General features: G+C 36.4%; 1 protein-coding gene across 1 annotated transcript in view; it reads right to left on the reverse strand.

The window, feature by feature from the left end:
• Window positions 1-18,274, reverse strand: part of LOC309672987 (putative oxidoreductase ZK1290.5) — a 51,425-nt gene that overhangs the window by 18,895 nt on the left and 14,256 nt on the right. The window contains 2 exon segments of the mRNA XM_082484661.1: window positions 8,816-8,917; window positions 17,041-17,289. Coding sequence (XP_082340787.1) covers window positions 8,816-8,917; window positions 17,041-17,289 — 351 coding nt within the window.

Consider the following 18,274-nt stretch of genomic DNA (forward strand, 5'->3'; position numbering starts at 1 on the left):
AAAAGCATAAATATACTGTCTTGGCACCACAACATTGTTCTAGTACAATAGTGAGCCTTATCTTTCTCTTGCACTACTATGGACTTTTATCAAACTTCTAAATACCCCCTGGAATATTAAATGTACAAAGTTCAGATCAAAAAGGTTTCTTAAATAACAAAACTGCATACTGGGTTTGTGGAGCCCATTTTCCTCCCCCTCCCTGCTGCTCTACATGAGTCACAGCAAGGGAGAATTCCCACGTCCAGTGAACAGTGCCCATTCTGTTATATCTTCTATTCAGGCCACAGAATAAAAATACAAATGCATCCACTTTTCACAAGAGGTCAACTGCAGTAACTGTATCTTTATTAAAGGAGGTTACACAGGTTGAAAAGGTCTCTCTGATATGCACTTCTGTGTGGGTAAATGGTATTGCTCACAGAAACTATACAAGATTTGATTTCAGCACAGCTTGCTAAATCAAAGCTGTAGGCTAAGTGTGCCCCCACATGCAGATTGCAAGCCAAAGCCTTGATAAACAAAGCAGATGTCTCTTAGACAGAACCAATAAGGAATTAAGTTCTAAATCTGTGAAATAACACTTGCTCCCATTGCAGGGACTAAAAAACATAGACACTAAAAGGCTAAGTGTCCTGTCTAAGGAAGAATGGGGCAAAAATGAAAACACAAAAGTCATGCTTCCTCCCCCAAAGGATTTCTTTTTATCTTATGCAGCACCACAGTATAGGTGCTGATCTGCCTTAAAATGACTTTCCTGCTACTACAATTCCATGATCATTACTCCTGCTACAGATCACCTGTGAATTCTGATAAACTGTGAGGACAACAGGAGAGGGGGACACAAGCAGAAGTCAAATTGACAACTTCTGTGACTGAAAACTTATTATAAACATTCAGCTTACACAACTGTTAAATGGCTAACTAAATAGCATAATGCAGCAATACTAGCTTAATGTATTCTGTCTCTGACCCTGGCTGCTCATTGTGCACTACTTCAGTGCAACACTATCTTAATTATGTTGACTTTTTTTACTTGACTTGACATAACAAACCAAATCTAATTAAAAGAAATCCACCAAAAAGGCTGTTTGTCTGGTTGTTTTCAAAACTGAATCAATTCCCTTGTACTCTTACAGATTTTCCCTTCTCTTACACCAGTTTTAAGTATGTAGAATCATACTGTGAACAGACCTTAGGTTTAAAAAAAGGCTGAAAATACATTTTTATATCTAGAACAGTCTGCAGCTACTCACAAACAGTTGGGCAATCAAAACTGCAAAAGCAACTTGGTACAGAATCAATCCCACTTCACCTTAAGTCAATATTGCCACCACACATTATCTTGTGAAATGTGATCAAAATTATTAGCAACTCAGCTGAGTGCTTAAAGGCTATTAGAATATGTACCCCATATGGAAAATGACTCCCAACTGGTATGAGTAACAGCAACCTGACTGATGTCAATAAAGCAATACTGATTGACAATAGCTAAGAATCTAGGGCTTCAATTTAACACATACAAAACAGATAAATGATGCCTTTTCCCCAAATCATGTACATTATTTATTGAGCCAAAAAGTTATTTTGGACAAGGACTTTCCTTTGAAATGTATTTCAGAATTGCTGCCTTCTCAAGGAGTCTTGTGTTCACACAGGGACCTCTAGGTACTTCTGTGTGGCCACACAAATGTGTACATTTGCTTTAAGCTAAACAAAAAAGATTTACCTAAACTTTTGACAAAAAGGATTCACCTGCTAGTAGAAAAATCACAAACCATACACTGCAATAAATCATGGAATAAAGAAGTATGAGGGCTTATTTTTACACTTAGAATTACCCATGAAGTCCTTAAAATTGAAAAAAAAAAAAAAACACCCAAGAAAAAAGAAAACATAACAAATGAGAATAGACATTCATGCAAGTTTAGATTTGTTCCCACTTTTACATCTGCACAAAAATGACTTATTCTATGACAATTTCTTATTCTTAAATAAGATATTGCACATTATGAAGACTTCTTTATGATCTTTAACATAAATAAGGAGTCTTTTTTTCATAATTCTTTAATTGCTGTCTTATCTGATCAACAGGGTGTGGTGCAACCAACATCCTCACCAACTGCAACCACCTTCAACCCATGAAGACACATCTCTGAACTGTGTTTCTGATAATAACAAGCCCATGAGATGTCTTCAGCCGTACAGAGAGAATACTATAAAGTGTGAAAAAGATGTGTTGCTAGGAAAATTAGTTACTTGCTTTTGCTTACTAAAATTTTAGTGCAACTTACATACACACATTCAGGTATGACTTCTACCAACATAAACACTCTTGAGACAAACATTTTGTGTAGCTGTAACACAAATGTTTGTGAATTGTTAGCTGTTCACCATTTGACAATATAAGCAAAGATTTAAAGTAATTTTTCAGTAGAATAAAAGCAGAATATGTCATCTAGGAAAGGATGTACTAGAAATTTGTGCCGCCTACACAAAAACTGTATTTGGTTTACTAAACCCTCACTCATACTTTTAAGCACTGACAGAAAATGGAAGAAGAAAAGATGATGATTGAACTGGTCTACGCCCAAAGATGAAAAGGACAAGAATATTGTTGAGGTTGATTTCTTCTCTCCCTTGGAATTAGGAAAAACATAACTTTTTTCTGAGAATACAGTGACACTGTTTCAATTACTGGACTAAACAATTTCTGTTACTTTGTGGGACTGTCTTCAAATCATACATGAAGACTATTACACTAACATTAATGGAATAATTGTATTTATTTTGAAGAGCATTTCTCTATGTTTAACAAAATCGTATGTTAACACATTAAGGGATTTCTGATGCAAGTATGAGTATTTCATGTAAGCATAAGCTGTACTGCTTACACTAAAAAGATAAGCAAAAAATTTTACTCTTCATAAAATGACACGGAGTCGCAGTGGAATCTGAACCCAGAACAACCACCACATTACTAGTCTTGCCAACTTCAGGCAAAAGCTGGCTGGAGGCCCTCATTCTTCCCAGCATTTTTAGATGGAGGGACAAGTAATCATGTGCATGTGTGCATGAAAAGCTTGCTGAGATGACGGTCTAGCCACAATGCCAAAATCAAGGTCATTAAAGACACTGCATATGGAAAGGGTCATTTTGCTAGGAACAGACCAATTACCAGTGAACCTATATAATGACTATTCATGATGTCAAAGCAGCTTGCCACACTGCTTTCATCTGCCAGCAGACAAATGCCTATACAAGAATGTTGCAGCTGTCAAGGGAATATTTGACTCAATGTATGTATCTTGGAATGAGTTCTGCAGGCCGTCTGGCCTCTGGCCTGAGATATTGGAGAGGATAATTCCACAAAATGACAATGTATGAGACCACAAAAATTCAAACCATAGCCTTGATATTACAAGAATCCTAGCTGATTTCAGCTGTTACAACAGAAAGAACCAGTTATTATACACAAATGTCTCACTGACCAAAATTAAGATTTCCCCCCGCCTCCTTTTCCCTGAGCACTGTTCATCACATAACTCTTTAAAGGAAAACATGTATGCAGGCTGTTGAACAAAGACACACATCTAGAACTCTCTGCCTCTCAGCACTGCAGTACAGATAGAGACCTCTACTCCGACTGCAACCTTAAGATGGATACACACACAGCAATGGAGTCACCCAGCTCCTGTGAAAGAACCCCAATCAAACTGGTACAGATTAACAAGTCACAGAAAATAAAATAAAAAACAAAACAAAACAAAAACCCCAAGAAATGCTACATTCTCAGGCATAATAGCATTTAAAAAAATAATTCTTGAAACTGTAAGGTTGCCCTCAGCTAGTAGAAATCAGTTTAATAAAATCTTTCCTGCTATGAATAAAGAGATATCAGCTTGGTCTATCAGAAGTCACCCAGTATTTTTAAATGGGAGTTTTTAGTGCAGGTAGTGCCTTTACCTTATAGTGTCAGGTACACAGTACAATTCTAAAAACAGTAAAGAAAATAATAATTATCCTCCCCCATTCATTTCTTTCTAATTCTCAACATAAAGAAGCTGCAATGACTGATTAGTGGAAATTGCTGCTTTTCCTCAGGAGCTTTTCCATTAGAAAAATCTTCCAACCGCTTGGGCAGACTACCAAGACCAAGAGCAGAATTCTGATCCCCAAGCTACCAGAAGAGATGGCACAATTCCCTCTGGAAGCAAGGCTGGGCCTAACTGCATGCAAATCCCAGGGTCTGAAAACCTATGGGAGACAACAGACTAAGACAAAATAGAAATCTGCACCGAATCCCTTTTTAACCAGCATGAGAATGTCTCAGGAATGAAGCAGTGCTGTAATTCATTAATATGAGGAATAAGTGTTCTAGTGTAATTTCCGTATGATTTGGGAAAATGTACATACAATTTATAAGTTTTAGTTCATGTTATGGAATGACAGAATTGCTGTAGGTTTGTATACTGTAAATCTGTACCTACCTTTGTTGACCAGGACTATGTAACATTTTTCCCTGGAAACATACTAAGGGAAATGAGCAAATTTAATGACTGGGCTCTGGCTATACAACAGGAATACTAAAAAGGCAAACTAAAAGTATACCCTTGCCTTGTTCGTAGGGAAGAGAAGATAGCAGGATTTCGCCAGGTGAAAATAAAAGATGAAGTCTTTAAAATAAAAGCCTTTAGCCAAAGACTTTGTAGCTCAAGGGCAAACCAGAAAGACACAGGGCCATGTTCCAGACACAACCCAGAGGGATTAGAACACCTGAAGTGGGTAAAACTTTCAGGGTGTGTGATTTTAACATAGATAATAAATGTATTACATCATACTGTTACAGTAAAGGACAACAGTGGCTTCGGAATCCCTACGAGTATTTTTGGGTATGCTCTCATATCTGTCATGGTCTCCCTAATGAAAAGTCTCAAGAAAAATGCCCAGGATTCTGGGAAATTGTTTTTAACCTGAAGGGTGATCTTGAGATAGCTCCTCAGTTGCATTAGGCAGTTGAACAGTAGATTCAAGCACAAAGGTGAGAGTGCTAAAATATGAAACCTTCTTTTAAGTGTGTTCCTGAGACCCAGCCTTGGGGCAGTAACCAGATTCTGTTTAGTTTCCAAAGATATAAAGCACATTGGATTCAAAGAGTGCAGCCCAAAACTTCAGTATGCTAAGTAATCAACTGGAAAGGGTAACCAGATCTTTAACAAATACTACTCAGACTCTCATTTTAAATTGTTCATGTTTCCAGTTCAAATCGTATCAGGACAAGAAATTCTTCTGAAAAAATGTTAACCTCAAATTGCTTTTGATGAAATACAAAAACAGTATAGTGGTAAGCCACAGTGGGGATTTTTCAGTGATAGCAAAGGATCTCTCTCGTTAGCTGAATCTATTATTTTCTATTTATGAGAATATTCTGATGTTACAGCTCAACTCCAAACCCTCATTAAGAGTATCTATAGGAAGCACTACTAAGCAGTCAAGGATTAAGAAACAGTAAACTTAAAGATGCCCACACATCTCAATGAATGCACAGCTAACAGTTTACACACCAATTCCATTGGCACATGCTGCATTCAAATAACAATAAACCTGGTATTTCTTCTACAGCCAGAGGTACTTAGGAGTTTACTAAAATTGGACTCAATATAATCTGAGGAAATTTGTTTAACTTTTTTATGCAAGTTTTCTGCTCCCTAAAATATTTATTTTAAAAATTGACAAATAATTCAGATTTTTTTTTAACCTGCCTCACAGAGTTTTTATTTTCTGGGGACAGAGTCTTATAAATTGGTGCATGCTGACCTGCACAGGGGCACAGCCCCACAATCTGTGGGGCTGTGCCTCAGTTAGCTGGGTAAGAAGATACCCCAGACCAGAAGCCCTGCAAGTTGTGCTACTGCAAACCGTGTGTCTCAGCTGCTATGTGCTGGCTCTCAGATGAACCTGGTTGAATTTATTCTTTCTGTCATGCCTACAAAGATAAACTCTCTCAAAGCTACGAATGTAGATGCAGTTGGGATTTTTCTTTTCAACTTGTGACCAATCTAAAACTTAACACAATCTTAAAAAAACCTGCATTAAATAAAGACTTTTACAGTCTTGGGTACTGACAGTTTATTTACCCTCCTCCTAGGGCAATCAATAATAACAGTAATAAAGACTATTAATAATTTACATTATTTTAAAATGTTGCTCGCCACAGGAATGGGAATTTTGCAGCATAAATATTAACCTGGATTTAAATTGAGGTTGAAAGAAGGAGATTTTCAAATATCTGCACTCAAATGATCTGTTTTTGTTTTCAAAGAGAAGTGACTAAAGAAAATCTTATTAACTTCAGCCAGACCAAAGACTTAGGTCAATATTGAGATATTTTAACCATCTCAAAAATCTCTTACAGAGAGATATGTGCTACCAGTCCCATAACAGAAACCAATTTTTTTTCAGAGAGCAGCCTTTATTGTTATTGCACTTTCTGAAACTCTTTAGTGTTGACACAGTTGCTAAACCCACTAGCAAGTTGAATAATTTCAATATTTCCTTCACGAATTGACTGCAGAAGCATTTTATTCATTGAAATGGTCAATCCTTAAAAGTGAAGCTGTTAGTTTCTACTATTATTTTTTTTCAAGAATAAACATTTCCTGGAAAAAAAAGTAACATGTATGCAAACAGGAACCAATAACTACCTGAACCAATGTCAAGTTCAGAGAAGACAAAGAACCCACCTGTACAGTATAGAACTTACAATTTTTCCCTCAATAAATTAAGATGATTTTTCTTCCTAAAGTAAGGATTTTGACCAAATCCTATACTAAATTCATACCAAGGCTAACACGTTGCTCACATACCACATATCAAGTCACACAAGGATATGCAGCAAGTGTTTAATCTTCAGTGGAAAGTCTAGTGGTTAACCATGCAAACAAATTATTTAACATTTTCCTCAGTAATCATTGCATTTCCATCACCAGACTGGTTAAGATTTGCGTATCATTTCAGTAACACATGGTTACGGTCAGGACATCCAGAGTCTGTATCCCTTAAAGCAAAAATGTGGGGGTTAGTGTTCGAAGACACTCGATTCAACCAGACTAATAAATTTTCCTTCCCCTGTAGATGATCTAACTAGGGTAATTTAGACAACCAGAGCTGGAAAACACAGTTAAATGAATCACGAGTCTACAGAATGCTTAAATTCAGAAGACGACTGAGGGTAGCAACACGCATGTGACAAAACTGTTGAAGAAATGCAATTGCAAGAAAAATAATTATAACACAGAAGGTCTTTAACGAGGTAGCACACATAAGAACAAAAAATAAAACTAATTTTTCCTCTGCCTATGAGACCAGCGATGGTATTTCCAGTGTCTTACTGGAAAACCACTGAATAGCTCAGAGTCTTTCCCATTAAGAAGATACATAGAGAAAGAGTTTTTTAAGACAGGAAAGATCACAAACACACATGCAAAAGCATAATAAAGCTAACAGGATAGGAATAATAATAGAAGGTGAAAATACAACCTGTTTGCAGCAAATAAGGATGGAATATCTACGTTCCAATGACAATCAGTAACTTAAATACTCAGCGGAAAAAAACCTTCTCATTGAAAAGATGAAGTACCTTGTCAAATAATCCATCTTTGGACTTAAAAGTCATTAATGCTTTGAAATACTAGGTCGGTGTAGTGTTTCTTTAAAAACTGAATGTTGTAAACCCTTACATGGCAGAAAACACTTTTTGCAATTTCTCTTATGCTTAATATAAAAAGCAAGAACAAAAGATGTATCAAAGATAATTAACTTCTGTGTTTCCAGTGGCAGACCAAAAGTAACTGAAGGGTTGTGTAAGAGAACAGATTTATTTATTGCTCTGATAAAACTAATAGTGGCACACAGCCCGTAATTGCCTTTTTACAACTCTCCTGCTCCAATCGCTATTTAAATAACTGGGTTTGCAGATAGACTACTTAATCCAAGAAGTCTTCTCCCTGTCCGTGGAACTTCTGTGAAACTGTAAACAGGGTGGTCCACATTGATCAAGAACTGCATGACAGGATCTTCTATTATGACACTATTTCTAATAATACTGTATACTTCAGGAGCAAAATTCTTCTCTTAAATTTACATGATAAATTTTGATTGGGGCAATCTCCTCTTCCTATTGCTATGAATGTAAATTTAAGTTTGCAGTGCACCAAAAAGCAAACTGACAGTTATCAGAACTTGAGACAAGAGCTCCCTTCTTTAATATTTTTTTCATTTCCCCAAGAGTTAGTATCAAAGAATCTGCAGTTGAGTATCTGTTCCTCATCTAGCCATTTTGTTTTGTTGACACAAACGGATCTATAAAGTACCCCAATACATGATAAATTGAAAAATGGCATAAAAAAATAGCCTAAAAATCATAAAAAAATACACTAAAAATAGTCTAAAGGAAGTAAAACTGAACATGATCTATACTTAAAACAGAGGTAGCTACTACAAAGATGCTCTATAGTGGTATATAGATTTCAATGTAATCTGTAGATTTCCTCAAGCAAGTATGCACACCATAATTAATCTCATGGGCAGAATTTGGCAATGTTTTATTTACAAGCAACACAAAGCTCTCTTATTTAACTTACCAAAATGCTAATGCTGCAATTTCCAAAGAGATTTGTGTAACTCACCCAAATCCCACTGAAATATGAGCATCCAGTTCCAATTAAGTTTCTGAACATCTCTCACTATGAATTCCCCAAATCCCCAAATGCACTGTGATTCCTTCTGCCAAGACAGGTTTTCATTATTATATCACCTTTCTCATAGAGCTCTTCCAGTGCTCCCCAGGTTTCAGCTCGGACCTCTCGATTGCTTTTACCCGGAACATGTGCATCAGGCCAGTGTATCAAATAAAGATCTAAAAAAGAAAGAGAACCAGACTACTCATTGAAGTGTCCAAAAAAAAAAAAATATAGATATATCTCAAATATGTGAAACGGCATTTTCCCTCCATAATGGCCCCTAACACATTATCACTACTCTGTGATCATTACTGTATACATCCATTTAGTTTTAATAAACGAAATCTACACCATTTCATTAACAACTAAAGGTAGCATAAGTTGCAGATGTGCCACAGGTTTAGGTCACTGTAATCAGAATTTCATGGTCACATATGCACTTAAACACTTTCAACACATAACAAGCCCCATTTAAATCACAAGGATTTTGGTCACTGGAATTAAGACTCAACTATTGCTGAAGTGCTACAAGTCTTCCAAGTTTATGGAAGATAAATATATTTAGCAGTTCTATAGATATTTTATACAACTTCGGCAGTGGGTCTATTTTTTCATTTCTAAATAATACTTACATTTACATATTTCTGTTGAAAATTACAGCACATTCTTTCATGCAGGGTTTTTTTGCTATAATCTTGTGGCAGCATTTGTGATTTTTTTAAAGCATTTTTAAAATATTATGTTAAGGGAACAAAATTATGCTTTACTACATTTATGAAATGTTAGCACAATTTCAAACACAACTACGATTTACTGCTGATGAAATTATCCAAGCAGCTACTGACACTGGCTGTCTCAGGAAAGCATTTTTTTTGTGTGTTGTATCCATGCAAGAAAAGACTAAGCTTCTACTGAAAAAAAAGAAGCATTTCCAACATAAATTAAAAATGACAAACCTACATGCATTGGACTCAGAGTTCCAAATCCGATTCCTTAAATTTAAAAAATTATAGGATCTGAAATCCTTTATAAGTTTGTAGACACTGCTAGACATTCTGAAGGAGAAACTTTGGAGATACTTTGAAAACAATTACATTTCTATTTAAATTCTAACTGCAGATGAAACAGGTAACTGCAGGTATTGCAGTCAAAGAGGTGTTGGTCTTTGCTACATACATTAGTCTGACACAAAACAGGAAAAAGGAAATAAATGCATGACTGAGATGTGCATCTTTGTGCTTTATAATATTCCTTTTTTGGCAGTTCAAATATAAAGTTAAGAAATAAAAAAAAATAGGCTCGTTTGCAATAAGCAGAGTTTTTTGTTCTTTGAATGCATCACCCCATTCATTTCCAGGACATCTTTTTGAAAATACAGATCCTCTGCCATGATTTTTTTTTTTATTCACATTTAAGGACTGCACTAATGATTACTATACCACTGGGCTGGTGTATCAGCTTTCCACCTCTTTAATACAAATGCAACCTCAATTTACGAGGAAAAAGTAATATCAAGTTTACTATAATACACCACTTCCCATTTGGGTACATCATTGCAACACTGTTAAAGACAGTATTTTACTTACACTAAGAATCTAATTAGAACAGTACAGAATTTTGTACAGTAAGATACATTTAGATGTAGCAAGAAAAAAAAAATATTTGGGGAGTATCACAAAAATCATGAGCTAAACAGGGGTGTTGGTGGATGAGAAGCTCAACATGAGCTGGCAATGTGCGCTCACAACCCAAAAGGCCAACCATATCCTGGGCTGCATCAAAAGAAGCATGAGCAGCAGGTCAAGGGAGGCAATTCTACTCTACTCTCGTGAGACCCCACCTGGAGTATTGTGTCCAGCTTTGGAGTCCTCAGCAGAAGGACATGGACTTGTTGAAGCAGGTCCAAAGAAGGGCCACAAAGATGATCAGAGGGTTAGAGCACCTCTCCTATGAAGACAGGCTGAGAGAGTTGGGGTTGTTCAGCCTGGAGAAGAGAAGGCTCCAGGGAGACCTTACAGCAGCCTTCCAGTATCTGAAACGGGCCTAAAAGAAAGCTGGAGAGGGACTTTTTACAAGGACATGTAGTGATAGGACAAGGAGGAATGGCTTCAAACTGGAAGAGGGGAGATTTAGATTAGATATCAGGAAGACATTTTTCACTATAAGGGTGGCGAGACACTGGAATGGGTTGCCCAGGGAATTTGTGGAGGCCTCACCCCTGGAAGTGTTCAAGGCCAGGCTGAATGGGGCTTTGAGCAACCTGGTCTAGTGGGAGGTGTCCCTGCCCATAGCCGGGGGGTTGGAACTAGATGATCTTCAAGGTTCCTTCCAACCTAAACCATTCTATGATTCTAAATTTGCACTTTCTGATATCAATAACTTACTAGACAAACACAATTGCTCAGACAAGCAAGTACCACTCATATATAATGATCTGTAGCATCTGAATTTATGTCACATTTAAAGAGGAAGTTGCTCATTCTTCACCCTTATATATGTAAAATCTACTCCCAAAGTAGAAAAGAGTAAAAACACACATGCAGTCTTGTTCATCACCAATCTTTGACAAGCAGCTACTTCTCTAATTGCTCTGAAGAAAGAATTTGCATTTATTAAGAATAAATACCAATATATGATACTGGAAGAAATACCAATTTCTGTGACACTGAAGTGAAAACTAATATTGGGATATTGATTAAAGCATTTGGAAAGGTTATGTTCAAAACTCAGGACTATTCCAATTCTGTTGCCAACAAAGTCCCCTTTAAAATTTCCACTGACTTATATTAGAAGATGCAATCCCAAGGATTAGCATTAGGAATTGCTAGTATCAAGTGTTCATTTTGATCCATAATTATATGTGCCATTGGTATAAGTTTACCTTATGTAAAAATGGAATAATTAAATATCTTTAATTGCTGCTTGTTATGTTCACCAAATCAGACCAATAAGAACTGCTTAACTATGCAGAAACACATCATATAGCACCAATTAAAAATAATCATTAACTTCAGCAGAATTTCACCAAAAGCTACTTTTCCAAAAGCCTGAATACTCAGTTAGGCACCACAGTTTGCAAGTGTTCACAGAAATATCTACACCACGGATTTCCACATACAAAGATGCTTTGTATTCAGCCCAAGAAACTGAAACACTATCAGATGAATGACTTTATACAGATTTGATAACTGAAAGATCTTTGGCCTTGGATATTTAAAAAATGCAGTACATCACCCTTCCCTGTATTAGTGTCCGAGACCTCTTCAGCGCAAACATGCTTAGCTGTTGGTCCTTTATTTTAGAAAGGTGATGTTATCAGGTAGGTGATGTCCATATCATCCTACTATGTTTATTTTAACTTAGACTTTTTGTTGAAATAAAAATTATTTCACAGTTATAAATATACACATTTGGAGCTAGAAAGCATCTATTGGATCACAAAGTGCAGTGCTCCTGACTGCAAGAAGTGTTCGGGGAAAGATGTGGGGCAAAGAGGTACCTTATCTCAGAGATAAAGAGTAGAATGCTCTCTGCCAGTCATGCACAAACGACCTCAGCACAGCTAGAAGGGAAAGGAATACAATGTACGTTGCAATGAACTATAGAACTGCCACTCTATTTAAATAAAAACTAAGTATAGTTCATTTTAAATTAGGATCTGCTTACTCCTACCGCATCTGTTAGAAAACTTTCCATAATAAAATCAGTAAGCACCTCACAAACCAAGGTCTACGATTTCATCTTCATTTGTACACACGCTCACACCTACACCCACCCACTTTCTTTTGCTTAAAATATTTCCCCTCCTGGGGAATTACACGAACACAAACACTCATTTTCATTTTGGAGGCAAGAAGTTAGTTTTAAATTATTTATAAAAATAGCTTAAGGTTCCATTAATTAATAAATATGTAACTTTATCACTGGAGGTTTTTAAGAACAGACTACATTTTTACCTGTTGAGAACAACGTGGTTATGCCTTGTAGTGTGGGATAGATTTGAGATGTCTTCCAACTATATATTTTTTTAAAAGAGTCTTAACTCAAACTAAAGAGCAACCAATGACTCACAGTATCAGGATGCACTTGAGAAAGAAGAAAGAAACCCCAAACATTTATAATCAAATTTTGTATTTACCAGCTTTTCACAGCATCCTTTATAGACAATCAAGCTGTAGTGGCACACTGGTAAGTGAGGGCCTGAAGTTCATTCAAATATTCAAAACAGTGCTGCCGGAAAACTAAAATTAACATGTGAACTGCTTTCACACAGACATTTAAAATAGAGTGGCTTATTACTTCTTAGTGGTTGCAGCACCTACAATCAACACAGCTCCTCTTAACTCAAAAGTACAGGGACATTTTACACGTTTAAAAGCCAACAGCATGTTATCATGGAAATAAAAGTTTGCAATTCTATTCAAATTCCTAATACAATATTAAAAAAAAAGGTCAAAACTCACTATAACAAACCTAGTTTTGAAGAACAAGCCCTGGCTCATAATAAACCTAAAAGAAAAGTATATATTTTTTTCATGTTTAGCACAGTTATCTTAATGCAATGATTGTATTATCCCTGCTTTTCTGAATTGCCACTGCCCAGCCTTTTTTTGTTATTGTTTTTTATTCTATTGGAACAAGGATCAATGTGAAGTAACCTCCAAAGTGTTCTGAATTCATACACAATCTGAACTGGGTGTATTATCACCATTCATGCGATTTATCTATTACACTGAATATGCTGCTAGAACATTTGTCCAACTCCAACTGGGAACTTGTGATAGGTTACATTTCCCTCAACGTGACATACCAGAACAGTCAAAAGGAAAATAAAATTGTTTATGAATTCAGTAACCCACAAATCACATTCAAGAAGTTACTTTGGAGGTTTGATCCAAATCCCAAGGAATGTATTGCTACTGCCAAACCTGTAAGATTTGTTGCCATTTCATATTGGTTTACTGTGACTACTAGTTGAGGACCACATTTAGAAAATGCAAGGAGCAGAATATCTGTTACAACCACTGCCCACAAATAATACAAATTTCCAGCTTCTCAGGGATATATAATCTACTGATTCAAATAAAAATCCTGGAACACTGCTCTCCTAATACCATTTGCCCAAAAAGTGTTTATCAAAAAGGTTTCATAACAGTATTTTATGCGCAACACTTTTTGTCTTAAAAAGCTGAAACTGCTTTCAGCAGATCATCTGTTTCAACAGCTGGCATTCTATATACTGCTAATGCACAGACTTATCAATTCCTGTTAGATTATTTCCTAAGTCTCTAATTCAGTCTGCACAGATGGACTGCGTAGCCCATAAGGATCCTCAAGAAAATTAACATGACCCTGCTTAGAACAAAGAGCTTAGCTGCACGTTTAGCTGCCAGGGCTCCTACAGCTTTTTCTTTTTGCAGTCTTCTGAATGACCAACTTTCCCTCCAACATAAAGGTCTAACTTCATAGATGTATTATTTAGGAACTTTCAGTTTTCTATATGAACCATGTATATTCACAGAAATGCTGTGAACCACCACAAATTTGGTTAATGTATAATGAAATCAGGAAATTCTGATTGAGGTACATTTCATGTACCTTTATTTCACATTCCTTTTTCACAGAAAAACTGCCAGCTTTAACACGTGGTTGTAACTAAATAATTTACTTCCCTAAATAAGCTTAGACACAAATTGCCCTGTTATTACCAGACCTTTTCTTGTCATGGATTTCACGTCCTCTGTATGGTATACACTGGCCAGCAGAAAAGGGACATAAAATGCAGGTATGAATAAAACAGAGCTATGATATCTAAGCTTAGTTCTACAAGCTTATAACTGTATTTCAAACTAATCTGCATTCCAGTTCCTTTTGTTCGACTTGTGATAACCCTCAAAACTTCCAACAAAAAGCTCTTAAGCATTCTTGAAATACTTGAAAAGTACATGTTTCAAGATATTGCCACTTTTTGCTTAAAAAGCCTTCCAATAGCACTTTCTGGCTGGGTGCTTTCAGATAGGAGATATAGGACTAGCTAAAGCACGATGCTTTCTATGAACCCCATGAAACACACAACGTATTGTGCCTCTTCCAAGGGTCTACTTCACCACCATATATAGCACTAAGAATAGAACTCGGCCTTATCTCTTTCACATGAGTGCAGATCACACTGTGTTTAACAAAAATGATCTGTGGAGTTGACCCAACAGTTGAGATTAAACTCAAGCAGCCAAACCCATTACTCCATTTGCCATCCCATCCTTCTTGCAGAGGTCGCCATCCTCATTGACAGATCAGTGAATTGCATGTGACTTACTTCCTAAGCCATCCCAGTTTACAAATTGTTAAGTTAAAGCAAGCTGAAGCCAGCATTGATTTAGGTCACTACGTCAGACTAAGCTCTTCAGGAAGAGCTTTATGAATTTTTCAGACATCTCCACATCAGCGGAAGAAAGGTGAGGAAGGAGGGAAGACAGGTGAGGGTATAAAACAAAGCAAAGCAAAACCAAAAAAAGGAAAAAAAAAAAAAACCTGGTACAGAGGGAAATTGCACAGGCAGTTGCAATACTCCTTAATTTGTCTTAGTAATATGAGCAAAAGAAGTCTCAGAGCTAAACACATCTGATGAACTGAAGTGCTGTTTACGCCAGTCCAAAGATTCATTCACACAATGACAGTATTTGAGCATTTCTTGCTCTCAGATATTTTTTTCCTTTTTTCTTGTCTTTCTGTTTAGCAGCAATATGTAAACTGAGTATTTGTGTGAGCACCTACTTTAATTAGTCTACTAACTGAGAAAATAAGCAAATTTGTACTAAAAGGAATCACCGAACATGGTTTCCTGGAAGTGAGTCAAGTTTTCCTCTCATCGACATTCAGCACCAGTGCCACAGCAAGCAGAAGAAAAAAGAAAGCAAACACAAAAAATAACAAGTAGAAAGCAGAGAGGAGGAAACATTATTTCTTAATGCAGAGCAGAAAGTCAGGCCTTGAAATGTTGTTTATGAGTGTCTCCTTGCAGTGACCTGTATTCGCACAGGACAATCAAAAGTAGATTTTAATTCATTTTACATTATTCTCTACCTGTGCAGGAAGTTAAGAGATACGTTTCCAGAAAAAACGGAGCCAAAGATGTGCATACAAATATCTTAGTCTTTAACAGATACAGGGTTTTTTTTCCCCTTCATCTTGCCAAGTACCCGAGCAAAAAAGCCAGTACTTGGAGCACACAGCTGCAATTAATATTATATGCCAATAATTCTGAGAAATCTGTACTTCACAAAGGCTGTTCACTTCGTCATTAAAGTTTATTTATTGGTAACAGGGGGACAGGGTGAGTAAATAGAAACAAAATGAAGGTTTTCTGGATACTGACAGATAATGTCTAATGGTTCGGTCAATTATTCCTTGATTATCAGCATAAACACTGTCTCACCAGTGTCATTATTTTAGATTATTACTCTAATTTAGATTTAGATTATTACTCTAAATTCATCTTCCTCTACCTCCACTTTCTTTTCATTGCTCCAGCTAGGGAAGAAGAAGCAGCAGCATTTTAAAAAACATCATGTTTATTTTTATCAGGTATCTCCTCTCCTATGATCTGCTGCAAAGAATTAATTAATGTCACTATTGCAGCTCTTTGCCTGTCTAATAAGGGAGTAACAATATCATGTCTTTGACTACGAGAAGTTTACAATTAGGGTAGGTGTAAAAGTGCATAGGTCTAATTCAGTGTTAGTTAGATTTAGTCTTTTAAAGTCTGGTAGATATTTCTAACATTTTTGCCAAAGTATATTGCATCAGACAGACCAAACCAAAGGCAGTTATTCAGAATTTTAAAAAGTTAACAGACCTACAAAATAAGTTTTAGAAAGGACACCCATTCCTTGCGATTTAACAGATCACAGAAGAAATCCGGCATTTTTGTCACCCTGTTACCAGTACATTATTGTAAAGTTTATGAATCCTTGTTTCATAGATTTCAGGTGGTTTTAGCAAAATATATAAAACTCACGTAGCAGTTGCTCAAATCAATTTAACAATTAAATGTACCTTTACAAAACATACCTTGATCGGTTTTAAAACATTTACAACCAGGAAAAAGTGTGCTCCCAATTATATGCATGTGAACTTCCCAGAGAACAAACAGAACAAGAAATCTGCAAATGTGTAAATAAAGGCAGAATTTGGTTTCTGTGATCTATCTGTACTGCTTCATTTTTTTCAGGAATTCATTCACCTTTGCAAATACTCACATGGAAGGCATAATAAATGAGCTATAAGTAAAGATTCATACCAAGATATTCAACACCAAGTCTTTCACATGACTCCAAGCAGGCTTTTTTTGTGTTTTCATAGCCATAATCACTATGCCACAGTTTGGTAGTTATCCAGAGGTCCTCTCGCTTCACACCACTCTCTTTGATGGCTTTTTGGAGAAGGGATTCACAGCCATATCTTTTTGCTGTGTCAATATGACGAATGCCACATTTTTGTAACGCATGGACAACAGCATCATGGGAATAGCCACCTTGATGGGAAGTACCTAAACAAATGAAATCACAAGTGAATTGTCAGCAGTAAATTATGGAGGACATATTTTATCATTCTTTTTAAATTTTGCTTTCCTTTTTTTGTATATTGTCACAGAACCTTCTTATTCAATTTTAATTTCCTAATAATAAAGAAATGGGAACAGACAGCTCTCTAGGCTGTGAAAATACATAAAGTGCTAGAATGTTGATGCTGATCAGAGATAGCTCCACCAAAATCAAATATCAACAGCGTTTAACTGTAAAGAAGCAGTTTCAGAAGTCAGGCTGAAGACCATCAAAGAGAAAATATATACCTTATGGAAAATTAGTATATGGCACTTGACTTTCATATAGGAGCACAACATTTACAGATTAAAATATTAACAATAATAAATAAAATATAACTTAAAAAGCAGTTTACTTTACAGTAATCACATTCTGAAACCTTCACTCTCTTGAACTCATGGTAGCTTCAAGTTATTATTACATTGTACAACCCCAGACCAGGCCATACTGCAGGTGCAATTCACATAATGTCAAGTTCAGCAGTAACCAAAACAATGAAATCCTACACAAGAGTTACAGAAAGGGCATACAGGGAGTTTCAGTAACAAAGTACTGTAACTCCTATTGTGTAGGTATTCACTGGATGTGTATTTTGCATGTCAACGGGACGGAAGGAGGAGGAGACTCAGCAGGAAAAGCAACCAGCAGGAGGACTGTCAGATAAAGAACTGGTTGAGAGCAAGGAGGATGATGTTTCTACTTACCCTTTCCTGTTAGTTGTTTTTCCTGCCATGAGCCCCTCACCCATTCACCGTCACTCAAACACTTCCCACAAACAGTATTTTCTACAGTTTGTTGGAGGAAATGCTCAGTCAGTTCCAGCCAGCTACCAAAGCCACCTTCTAAGATGATGATTAGTACTTAAAGGCCCTAGCACTATAAACAATAGTTGGTGTGCAAATGGTTGGGTCACTAACTTCAGAAGGGCCC

This window comes from Vanellus vanellus (assembly GCF_965231255.1).
Source record: "Vanellus vanellus genome assembly, chromosome: 5".
Classification (NCBI taxonomy): domain Eukaryota; kingdom Metazoa; phylum Chordata; class Aves; order Charadriiformes; family Charadriidae; genus Vanellus; species Vanellus vanellus.